An 11895-nucleotide genomic window follows, 5' to 3' on the forward strand; every position below is an offset into this window, starting at 1 on the left:
TCATTTATGAATAGTCGTTACAAAAGATTAATCTCCATGCTTTAGATTATGCTGTATATTTATTTATTTATTTATTGGATCGGATCGCCAACAGAGGCTACACAATTACATGCATATTAACATTTTTGCGTACAATATTAGTGTGCGCCTCCAATTACAGGCGACCACATCATTCACTTATTGTCTAGGTAGGTACAACAAGTTTGATTAGGCAGAAATAATTAAAAAGTATAAATTTATTTAATTGCGTATTTACATTGGTGCCATGAATTGCTTTAGAAAATAGAGGATAAGAGGGTGAGGATGATAGGTGAAGTTAAGAAAAGATGTATATATTACAAGTAATTGGTATATTATAGAATGACAAAATAGTTTTAAACCTTACCATAAGATACAATAATGTTAAATGTTTATGTTCTTTCCATCCACACATCTACGCAAAAAAAAAACCAAATAAAACACAAAATAGACTTACATATTTATTAGAGATCTGAACAAAATAAGAAATTAAATTATATGTACAGTCTATGTTAAAAACTAACTAAATTAGAGGTAAGTTAATAGGTACACACTTTTCCATTACTTTGCTTATTGTATGGTGAACAAAAAAAACTTATTTTAGAATCGAAACGTTCTATGGCAAACGAAAAAGTGACGTAATAGAGTCAGCAAATAATTGTTACAGCAATAGCCAGCATAACTAACGCAAAAAGAAATAAACAAAAAATAAATATATTTTTTAAAATATCGGATGTTTATATCAGTCCATCCGTTCCTGTGATTGCACACACAAAATAAATAAATGTAACTTTGAATAAATAAAATAAGTACTAAATTGTACTCAATAAGTCCTCATTGTACAAAATTCCACAATATTGCATTCGCAAAGGACCTAATTAAAAATAAATATTGCTCCATTCAAAGCATTTGTTAAAACTGTTATTCATACTTTTTTTTATTTAAAAATGTATAAAACGTTTTTCGACATTACCGCGTAACATAATTGCAATATTTTAAAATAACTCGACAGTATAAAATATGCGTATTATATTGGACCGCCAACAACAATGTTGTTGTAAGACCAAATATTATTATGTGGGATATAAAAAATGTTATCTTAATACACTGAGTTGCTAAGGCACTCATCTACAATTATTATCTATATATAGAAAAAACTTTATGCGTAAGCAAAAGAGAAAAATAAATTGGGCGTTTTCAAAGAAAATAACTCGTCCATTGCGTTACATGCAAAACAAATATCTCTCAATTCCAAAGGAGACTTAAAACTAGTTGTATAATACGAATAAATGTTTTGTCACATCCCTATGGCTCTGATGTACTGCTTTCGAATTAGCGACGAAACGGTTCAAATAAAACCGTCGCGGGGTAAGGACGGTTATAAAATAGAATACCTATACCCCTTGAATACTTTTAAAACAAAAAGTTTTTAATACACAAAGTACTTTGTAAATAAATGTGATGCATTTTCATGTAAATAGACAAAAAATTGCACGACGGTAAATTGCACTCGAATAATCGGCAGTGTGTAGTGTGACTCCACCTGCCGTATATATTTAAAATATTTCTTTATAGTTAAAACAAAATAATTTTATAGTGGACTGGCTCTGACAAGGTCTGATATATCTTATAAAATGTCAATACGACACTAACATGTAACAATACTGCGACCTGCATCACTTGTCTTACTTACGCTTTAAAGTCCACTTAAGCCCGATGACCAACAAATAATATACGCTTTAAGAACAGATGCCGCCCTTGTGGCATCGTCGCTAACACGAGAGCTGCTTACGACACTAAACGACTGCTATGGTAGAAAATTCTAAGCATTAATTGTGAACGTTGACCGTGGGTCTTTAGTTGGCAGCCACAGGCTCCGGCGCCGCGACTTTTTGACTAGAATCACCCGCCGCCACATCTGGAAGCAAATGACAATCATTACTGCCAATTCCTAGTTGACAAAAAAATAAATTGCAGGTAACTAAAAGAAGCGTCAACCTGTTAACTACAAGTTGAAAATTATATTCCTCACATATGCATTACATTTTTAGCTAAAAAACTAAAAAGACGAACTAAACATCAACTACTAACATACAGAAACACTCACAAGTACTACTTAATCTTATTAAGAACTGTCGTAAAAAGTAAATTCCACATACCATTAGAGAGAAGACTCCTTAGGGACTTCCTTCGTCGAAATACAAAATAAACAAGTAAAAAATAAATGACTACCCAAAAAGAGTTACATGATATTTGTGTGAATATGTAGTACAATATTAACATTACGAACCGTTGCTAGTCTTATTAGGTGAGTTATGTGGCGAGCTGTTCTGAGACTCGCTAGTGCTACCCTCTGCTTCTCCCGTCTCGCCCGCCGACGACGCAGCCTGCAACAATACACAATACAATATATTTACTGCAATCACCTTATTCTCAAAGAACACTTAAATATTTGACGTTAGCACATATCAGTAACAAAGAGAGCATGAAACTTGAATACAGTTGTAGAAATAAAAGACTAACACAATTAAAACTCTCTCTCAGACATTAGCTCTATATAACAAACAGTTAAACTTACTCTATTCTTATTCCTGTGGATTCTAGGTTTTGGTCCTTTCGGCTCTTTGGCAGGGTCGAAGTGGCAGTCAAATATCTCAATCAGTTCTTTAATATCTTCCTCCTTAGCAGACACCGACAGTGAACCCAGCTGTTTCTCCAAACCTGTGAAGTATGACGAATTGTAGGTATAACTCATCTTCGGATTTGTTAAGTCAGATTTTGATATTATAACAAACTTTCTTGAATGGTCTTTATTACTTTCTTTTCTATCCTACATTTAAAAATAAGTCACCTGTCCAACACCATATCTACGAAGGTCTACAGTAGAAGACAACGAAGAAAAAATAATGTTGTACAGTGCAACATGAAAGGCCGAGTTTGATCGGTCGAGGCAGGTGAAAAAAACGATACATGTGTAAGGACTGACCAGCCAGCTTGTGTTCCTGCCAGGCGTCTTTGAGCTGGTCGTAGAGCAGGCCGGCGTCGGCCAGCAGGCGTCGCAGCTGGGTCACACGCTTGCGCTCCGGCCGCGCGGACCGCAGCAGCGGCGCGAACACCGGCCGGAACGTGTTCTGTCTGCAAGCGGGAAAGCATAGCCGTGTTAGCCATTGGAATCTTACAGTTTTGTAGGAAACTCAAACACCAATTATAACAAGATAAATTCACGAACTAGTGATGACTTTCGTAAAGAATATATGCAGATAGCCTATGCTTCTGCCTCATGACTAGGTCACTCAATAATCTAATAGAGATAGCATGACACTGTGATTTCAGACAGATAAGGTAGAGGTATAGGGGCCTGTGTATTGAGTGAGCGGTGTACACCTCTCGAGCAGCTTCTTGAGCGTGGCGAGTGCGTCGAGCTCGGTGTGGACGGGGCGGGCCCAGGCGCGCGCGGTCTCCACCATGTCCGCGCTGGCCGCCGCGCCCTCGCCGCCCGCGCCCACCTCCTGCTGCTCACCTGCACATACACACTTATTATTATCACCACCTTAAGTTTTCATCTTATTGTGAGTCAAAATAGAAAATCACCTATCGGAATATTTCAGTACCCCAAACGGATGTATAAGTTTAAACTTGCACTTACACGCTGCTATTTCGAATTCCTCGTGATTTGACGCGATACGGCTATAAAGATATCAAGTGAAAAAAACCTCTTCAGAATTACGATGACTTTAGATAAAAATTAAGTTAGCTTTTTCTACCTAGTACTTGTAAATCACAAAAATAACTTGCATAAAAATAATATCAGCTCACTATCACATTTTAACAGATTAAAACTTATCATAATATTAATTTAGGATTATTCCAATCCAAGCTAAGATAATCAAACCATATTAAGCAACATTACCTTGTGCAAGATGTTCAACAATTCTATAGGCAGCAGTGGCCCTTTCCAACGCGCTATCAACGGACAGTGAATCAGCGTCGAGCAGGACACGCGCCAAAACTCGCAGAGACACAGACTTCACTGTGGCCTTACATTTGTCAGCGGCTAAGGCATAGCTGTCGGCGAAACCAGCTACTATGGATTTAAATCTGTCCAGAAGCTTATACCTGGTGAAATAAAAAAAATAGTTTTAATAACCAAAATTTGTGATATAAATAACATTTGTAGCTTTGTTTATCCCCCAGATTTTCATAAATAAGCTGTTGAATCGAATTTACATACGACGCTTTAATTATCAAACATTAGCATGATTCCAAGTTTATGTTCTAAGGGGATTTCCCTACTTTACAAATTTAGTGATATGCTAAAATAAACATTACGCATAATATTAAGGGGATAAACCTGTTTGTGTTTGATGACTTATTCTACATGAGTATTAAACATAAAATCATCATTCATGCAGCCACAACGAAATCGATTAAAATTTATATCCATAATACGAACTATATTTTCTGCAGGTGATGCAGACAAAATCGAGATTTATTACCTCTCTGACATTGCAGAGTATTTGGTATATTGTTTACTAAGAAAGTATTTTTATCTCAGTGCTTTGTGTAATTAATAACTAGAACATGCCATGTAGGGTAAAAATTTAACTTTTTGGAACTTCAAAGTACATATAACTCTAACAACTAATGGCCATCAAATGAATATAATTATATAGAACAGTGTTACCAGTAATAGTGACTCTAAAGTCAAGTTTAGAGGCAGACAAACTGCACCAATACAAAAAGAATTGCTTACCTGGTAAGAGCTTCAAGAAGCATGGTGGGACTTAAACGACGCGGCTCATGGTAAATGAGGATCACACTACCGTCTCCCTTCTCCTTCTCCAACCAATCCAGAAAATCGGACAGGGCGGATATCTCAGACTTTGTTTTCAATATCTGCGAGTAGAAAATGCGCGAAATCAATATATGCATGGTATGATTTTGTTATTTAGTTGTTTACTGATAAACGAGATAGTTTTTCATTTTAAATGTAAAATATAGAAATGTTTACGGAAGTCAAAAACGATCTAGGTAGTCAATAGTTTGTATTATGTTCGCTGGCTTGCCGTAGTCAGCAAAACGAGCTTTCGTAAAATTACGACGGCTGACGCTAATAAAAAAATGTATGGCTCCAGGTTATGCGGAATAAAACCTAAACCAAGAGTTGGAGAACATTTTTTAAGCAAATAACTCACCTTATGAGTATTAGTGTCTTTGAGCATGCGGTAACGTCCTACAGTTACGACGCGAACGTTGTGGCGGCGACGCGCTCCTGGGTTCAGGTCGCCATACGGCATTATGTACTGAGAGTACGACTGCTTGGGCGTATACGCCGCGATCTGGCAGATCTACAACAAAATGTTACAGGTCAAAATTGATTCAAGTTCTTTGAGATTTTTTTTTTGCTGTGGCACTGTCACTGTTAAACAGCTGCAATATATATCCTGGGAAATTGTCTTTGTACTTAGTAAGAGTATTCGCACACGCGAGCGGCATGTTATATGGGTCGGCGGCAAAAAGTTGCTGATGAAGCATGAGCTTAAGTTGCTTAGACACTTCTAAATATTCTACTTCAAAAGTAAGAGGCTTGATGGAATTCTACTTGGTACTACTAAGATAAAAAAAAAACTAGAATAAATCCCTGTTGAATCACACGAAATAATTCGGGTACCTTAGCAACAGGTGATACAGAGTGAATGAGCCCCGCATGACGGATACAACATGTAAACAACAGTGTTCATAATTATAAAATTTCATTAATCCGGGAGGGTGAAAGCCTCAAATATTTCGAGAGGTGTCGAGTTTATTTAGCTGGATCAAACGGTTAATTTATCATACGTGTGATGATTCGAAAAGTTATACCGACATTCATATAGAGAACTTTGGACGGTTGCCAAATTTGTTTTCATTATTCAATTTCGAGTAACAGGACAGATTTTCGGTTAATATTTCGATGAGCGAGTACTTTCTATTTCTGAATTGGCTTTTCACACTTTCTTTCGTTTTCAAAAATCACTCTAACGACTCGAAGAAATTAGTTATTCAAGGTTCCCAGTGGCATCAAATAAATGATTTATTATGGTGATATTTAAAAACAAATTACCGGTCGTACAAAGGAACCAGACTAAGAACAAGCATTTGTGGATCTCAAATTCCCCATAGTGACCTTAACGTCTTGGCTATCCATGCAGAGGATATTGCTTTGTTAGTATTTACCTCATCAATAAGCCTGCGCCCAGTGGTATCCATATCCCAGCCGACGAGCGCGTACTTCCCGGGTGGCAGGCCGGCGGGCTTCTCGGCGAGTGCTGGAGGCAACTCGTTGGTCACCTCCAACTCGCCGCCGTTTACCTTGGCTTCGGACACCATTGCCATGTACAAAGACTACGGCAAGCTCCTGCGGACAATGAGAATATGAACATTAGTATAAACATACTTAAATTGGATTAATTTTGCAATATACGTCGAGAAGCAAGTTAATAATGTTATTTTTTTATGCTCCGCTTGATGATTTTGATCGTACATCCCTCGTTGTATTCACCAAATGGGAATACTGAGAAAACTCGATGACTATGCTACGAAATGAGGTACTGTTTGAAGTTCATGCAGACGCATTGGATTTGTACCTCACCTAATCGAATCTAATGACTTTTTTACCTTAAAATACAAGTTTATAGCCATTACACAGAACAAATAAGGGTTCAATGTTAATCTTATGTTTTTTGAAGTATGTAAAAAGACCCTACCCATCTTTTAATATTGAATACAACAACACGTACCAAACAAAAACCAATAATTTCGCTGCTATTCCTCTTCGTAACATCATTCCTTTTCATACGTCATATCACTTCCTTTTTATACAACCTGCCTGTATCTTTGACCAGTATCTCCAGACAAAAATCTATAGAATGCATTCACTACTGAAGATCGTATGTAAATTATACTCAGACTGAACAAATAGCTATATCAAAAATACCCTTTGTTAAAGTTAAAAAAAATCCTAGTGTACTTGACAAAAGAGTTGTTAAGCCGTATAAAATGATCGGCGAGCGACTGCCACCCTTCCCTAATAAACTTATTAGGCACCCCTGACCACGAACGATCAAATTCTAATTTGAAGGACAAAGGGGAAACTAACTTTTTGCACGTCATTATAGCGCGTTTTGCATTCTAATGCCGTACAATATGTAATATGCAACATGAAATAGTACAATAAATGTATTATTAAATAAGTTTAGTTTATAATTTTTAGCAGTATTTTACTTTTTAATTAGTCAATAGAAATAATAACAGAAATATTTTAGGAGTTTCTGAAATCTGCAATAATAAAATAATTATATTTTTCTAATACAATTACAATTAAATGAATAAGATAAGATAAAAAGTATTTTTTGAAGTTTCAATTGAATAGAAATTACTACTTGCCTATAGATTCAGCATTAAAAAAAAATCAGATTTTATATTTCGGAGGAGAGTAGTGTACACCGTGCCGGATCGCGTGGCAGTGCCGGTGCGACATGGTACTCTGTATTTATAGGCAGTACCGCAGGCCGGCGCGAGGGGGGGACCGCCGCACCCCATCTCTACCCTAGCCAGACAGCGCCCTACACCACTATAGGTGTAGGGTAGGTACCCTTGGTACCTATATCTATAGTATTTACTTTCTACATCTATTTATTGTGTTTTTAGTTAGGGTACGAATCATGCCGTCTGGATGCAGTCTCATAAGACTACGTACAGTAGAGATGGGGTGTTTTCGATCGCTTATTTTACTTACAGCTATGTGTATCTAATTAAAAGTAACTTATGATCTAAGCAGTCTAGGTATCGCGTTTGCATAGTTTTGTTGTCGGCCTGAACATAGTTCAACGACCTGTCTGAAACGTGTTGATAAAGTTATAAATGTAGATATAATCAATCAATCAGCTAGCTGCTATCATAGTGCATGACTTAACTAGGAGCGTCACCAGAATTAAATTCAGCTTTCTATTTGGCAACTAACTTAAATGTTATACTTATTATCTACAAGACTCAATTATACGAATAAAACTCCATTTTTTGTTACTATAAAGGGGTAAAAATATTGATGTGTCCTTTTATACAAAAATATTACATAAATTAACGAAATAATATCCGTGGCATATGTGATTTGACAATCATTGTTTGTTTGTTTTACCGTTTTGTTTAATTTGGTTCATAGTAGCATTCTATTTTTAATTAAAAAAGACACACCAAGATTGTTTACCTTTTTAAGGACCTAGGTAGCTTGCATAGGAAATTACATTCAATATTCCACTAAAATACAATGCGATACGCAATACGAAATAAAATGTATATCGTATTGTTGGAGGGGTTCATTAGTTCGGCGCCCCGTCGCTACGTCTCGTGCCCGAGGGGGTAAGTCTAGTACATTCTATAGGCACCTAGCTGTTGCACACCCTACGTCGCCATCTTGTAGCTCAATCGACACTAGCTGCGTCGGTTTGTCAGAACACTAACAAGGATTTATTACTATGAATCAGCAATTTTATAAAGCAATACATTAATACACCGTTATTTTTTTTTAGTCTATACAACTTAGAAATAGATGTTTATGAATTGTTTACACCAAAAAGCATATTTTTGCGACAATAAAAGCTTATACAACTAATGACGCATTTCCTAACAAAAGAGTAGTTGTTGAACTTCGCTTGAAGCTCTAGTAATGTGTACGTAAACTTCGACGGTTGTTACGGCCTTGTACAAGGTAATGTCAACCTGTTGCCATCTTAAAACGGAAGACGTGAAAGCTACGATAATCATTTTCTTTACTGTCTATTTTCGACACGTAAATTGTAATTTCCGTAGTTTTGTACTTGTTGCATAGTTCAGCCCTGATAAATACGTCGGGTTCGAGAGGTATTGAGTGCTTGCTGCACTTGATAGCATCGTGCCATTGTGAGAGCTTGCATTGTATCGCTGCTCGACGTTCGCAGTGGCCGATTCTCATACAAAACACGTATTGTATGAAATACGTTGAAGTTGTCGGTCGACCCTTTAGTTTCTAGGCTTTATATTGGTAACGGAAATCTAGTTTTTACACAGGGGAGAATTATTATTAATTAATAGTATAATAGCAATTAATGTTTTGTCTGAATACGAGAAAAGTGAGAGCATAATTTATAAAAATAACTGTACTTATCTAGCATTTAGTTGTTGCCATGTGTAAGTAGGAAAATGCTACGCGCTTTTTTGATGGCAGTGATACATATTTCGTAATATTAAAATGTCTTCAACTGCACAAAACACCCATTTACTCAATGTGCTATCATAATGATTCAGATGTTATGCTCAAAAGATAAGAAATTTTGATAATATTGATCTTTTACTTATTTAGGTACATTAAATATAAATAAACTTACATAATATCTGTGCAAGACTACTCAAAAGCAAAACTTTGCCCTGGACATGTCTTGCAAAGGATTCTTTCAATGTCATAAACAAAGACAAGATTACTTGAAAAGACAATGCAAAATTAAGTCTATCACAAACAGTTTAACAGCAACCAAAGAATTCCCGTTGGAACAGTCCTTACCATACCACGGTCGCTCTGTGGTTCCCTGAAAGCGAGAAATGTATTGAACTCCATAATCACTGCAATATCAGACCCTATTTTGATGAAAATTATCTTATTACGATTTTATATCATGGACTAAACTATAACAATTTAAATACATTCAAAAACCACAGTCCTACATAAGAAGCCCATAAAAAAATATTTTGTTACCCACACAATGCTTGATGTCAAAAAGCATTAAACTATTGATAAGCTAATGACGAAAACAAATAAGATGCTCTCAAGTTCACTCATTAAGTAGTAAACATAACTAACTAAAAGGGTATTATTATTTTCAATTATAAATAAGCACAAGATAATTTGATTAAGATAACTTGATATATGGAGAAAACTATTTGTCATGCATTTAAACTTATTTCTAGTTATTGACTAGATATGTGTCATGTAGTTATTAGTGAATATACATATTTATGACTATTATAGTGAGTGATAAGTGATCCATTTCTATAGATATTTTGCTAACTTGACCGTTATAGGAATATTCAAATGTCTATCAATATCCTAACAAGAGACTTGATTAAATAAGTCAATGTAAATAAGTCAAAGTAATAAATAAGTTGTCACTACAAAGAAACCAACACTATTTTATAGCTAATAGAAAAAAAGATTTGGTTGTTAAATTCACTCAATACTCAAGGCAACAAGTGCTTGGGTGGAATGTGGACACAACTACAAAAAGCACTAGAATAACATCTAAGAGTAAGAGTAAAATAAATCTAGAAAATCCAAAACTATAGCAATTTGATTGCTTATGGTCCCAAACAACTGAGAGGGAATCCGTATCTAAGATATTGTTTTTAAGTCTTCAGCAAAGCTGTAAAGTAAAGAGACAAGGAAATCAAAATACCTACATAATATTATGATTGTTAATTTTGCTTAGTTTACTTCGATGGGCTGTTCAAAAGAGAAAATATTAACAAATGTCAACTAAGTTAGGCAACGACACATTTGAGGGTTAGACTGAATACATTTTAGTTTTACCATTTGATTATAAATATACCCACAAGTATTTTAATATAAAAAAAATCAGCTAGATCGCAGAATCTTCCTGTGTTAATGTTATATACACAAGAGTGGTAAATATTACGGCACAGGCAAAAAAAACCGGCGCCCAAAAATAATCGATCACCAGAAAACAAAATAATTACGCCGAACATAGACTACCACTCTCGAAGAATAAAATAAAAAAATATGCGGCCAGGTCTTCCGAACCTTTTTTTGTAAGGGTCCCTATTCCTAAATTAATCATAAAATAAATATAAAACAAAGAAAAATTAAAATATAGGACACGTGGCGGTCTTTTTCTAGAGACATTATGCCCCACCCCAGCACGTCAAAATAATTTCAATATGATACTCACAACTTAAATGCAGTGATGATTGGATGTTTTCAAACAATATCTGTTTACAGGAGATCTTTTGAGATGTCCCGCTAACGCTGCAAAGTAAAATAAATTGGTAAAAATATCACAAAATCTCAGCACGTGTGCGGCAAATGGCAAACCGCAATAGTGAGTGATGTGAAAACAAATGCACTCATCGACAATAATTCGATTCGATCGATTTAAAGTTTGTTTTCCTTAATGACTTATATGTCAACTGAAATATCTAAAAATGGTGATTATCGCATTTTTCTACTTTTATATTGGTTTTAAATATATAATAATCCAATAAGAAGGTTTGACATTGAGAAAGAGATAAGGAAGTAACAGATTTCTGGTGGCAAAATATTACTAGACTATACAAATAATTTGATCTTATAAGATTTTATATGGTTTGTATTCAATAATAATATTTTACGTATTTCGTTTTTAATTCGATTTCCAGCATACCAGTAAAGTATTCAACGTAGTGCATCACTATGAAGCAATATCGAAGTCGGGGAAAAAACTCAGAAAATACCAAAAAACATTGACACGTTCGAAAATTGACTAAAAAAATTCAACATGAAGGTTACAGCAAAAAGTAAGAATATTTCAACTTGCTTTTGAGAGATTTGATTCTGTCATTTAAAATATTTTAGGTGTGCTATTAGTATGCCATAAAAAAATTAGCTATTTATTTCCAAAAGTGATGCTTTATAAAGAGAGCTTAGAATTCTTTAGAATTTTATAAATATTTGCACTTATTGACGGTCTTGAAAAAATACAATATTTTATATTTTTGATTTTATCGATCCTCGGAATTCAGAAGTGCCTAGTGCTCTACGGCCTAGTGCTTCGAAAATAGACAATAATATTTTCAAGATGTCAAGTCAGGTTT

General features: G+C 35.1%; 1 protein-coding gene across 1 annotated transcript; it reads right to left on the bottom strand.

Annotated features, from left to right (window-relative positions):
* Positions 1–466: 466 nt before the first annotated feature.
* LOC113506357 (maternal protein exuperantia) lies at positions 467–11156 on the bottom strand. The gene is made up of 10 exons (XM_026889203.1): positions 10995–11156; positions 6235–6415; positions 5214–5366; positions 4772–4914; positions 3929–4134; positions 3403–3538; positions 3005–3153; positions 2597–2739; positions 2309–2405; positions 467–1936 (listed from the first exon to the last, which is right to left on the bottom strand). The coding sequence occupies exons 2-10, from the start codon at positions 6391–6393 to the stop codon at positions 1875–1877; spliced, it is 1248 nt and encodes a 415-aa protein (XP_026745004.1). The 5' UTR covers positions 6394–6415; positions 10995–11156; the 3' UTR covers positions 467–1874.
* Between the last annotated feature and the right edge of the window lie 739 nt (positions 11157–11895).

Source organism: Trichoplusia ni, assembly GCF_003590095.1.
Source record: "Trichoplusia ni isolate ovarian cell line Hi5 chromosome 12 unlocalized genomic scaffold, tn1 tig00003192_group11, whole genome shotgun sequence".
NCBI lineage: Eukaryota > Metazoa > Arthropoda > Insecta > Lepidoptera > Noctuidae > Trichoplusia > Trichoplusia ni.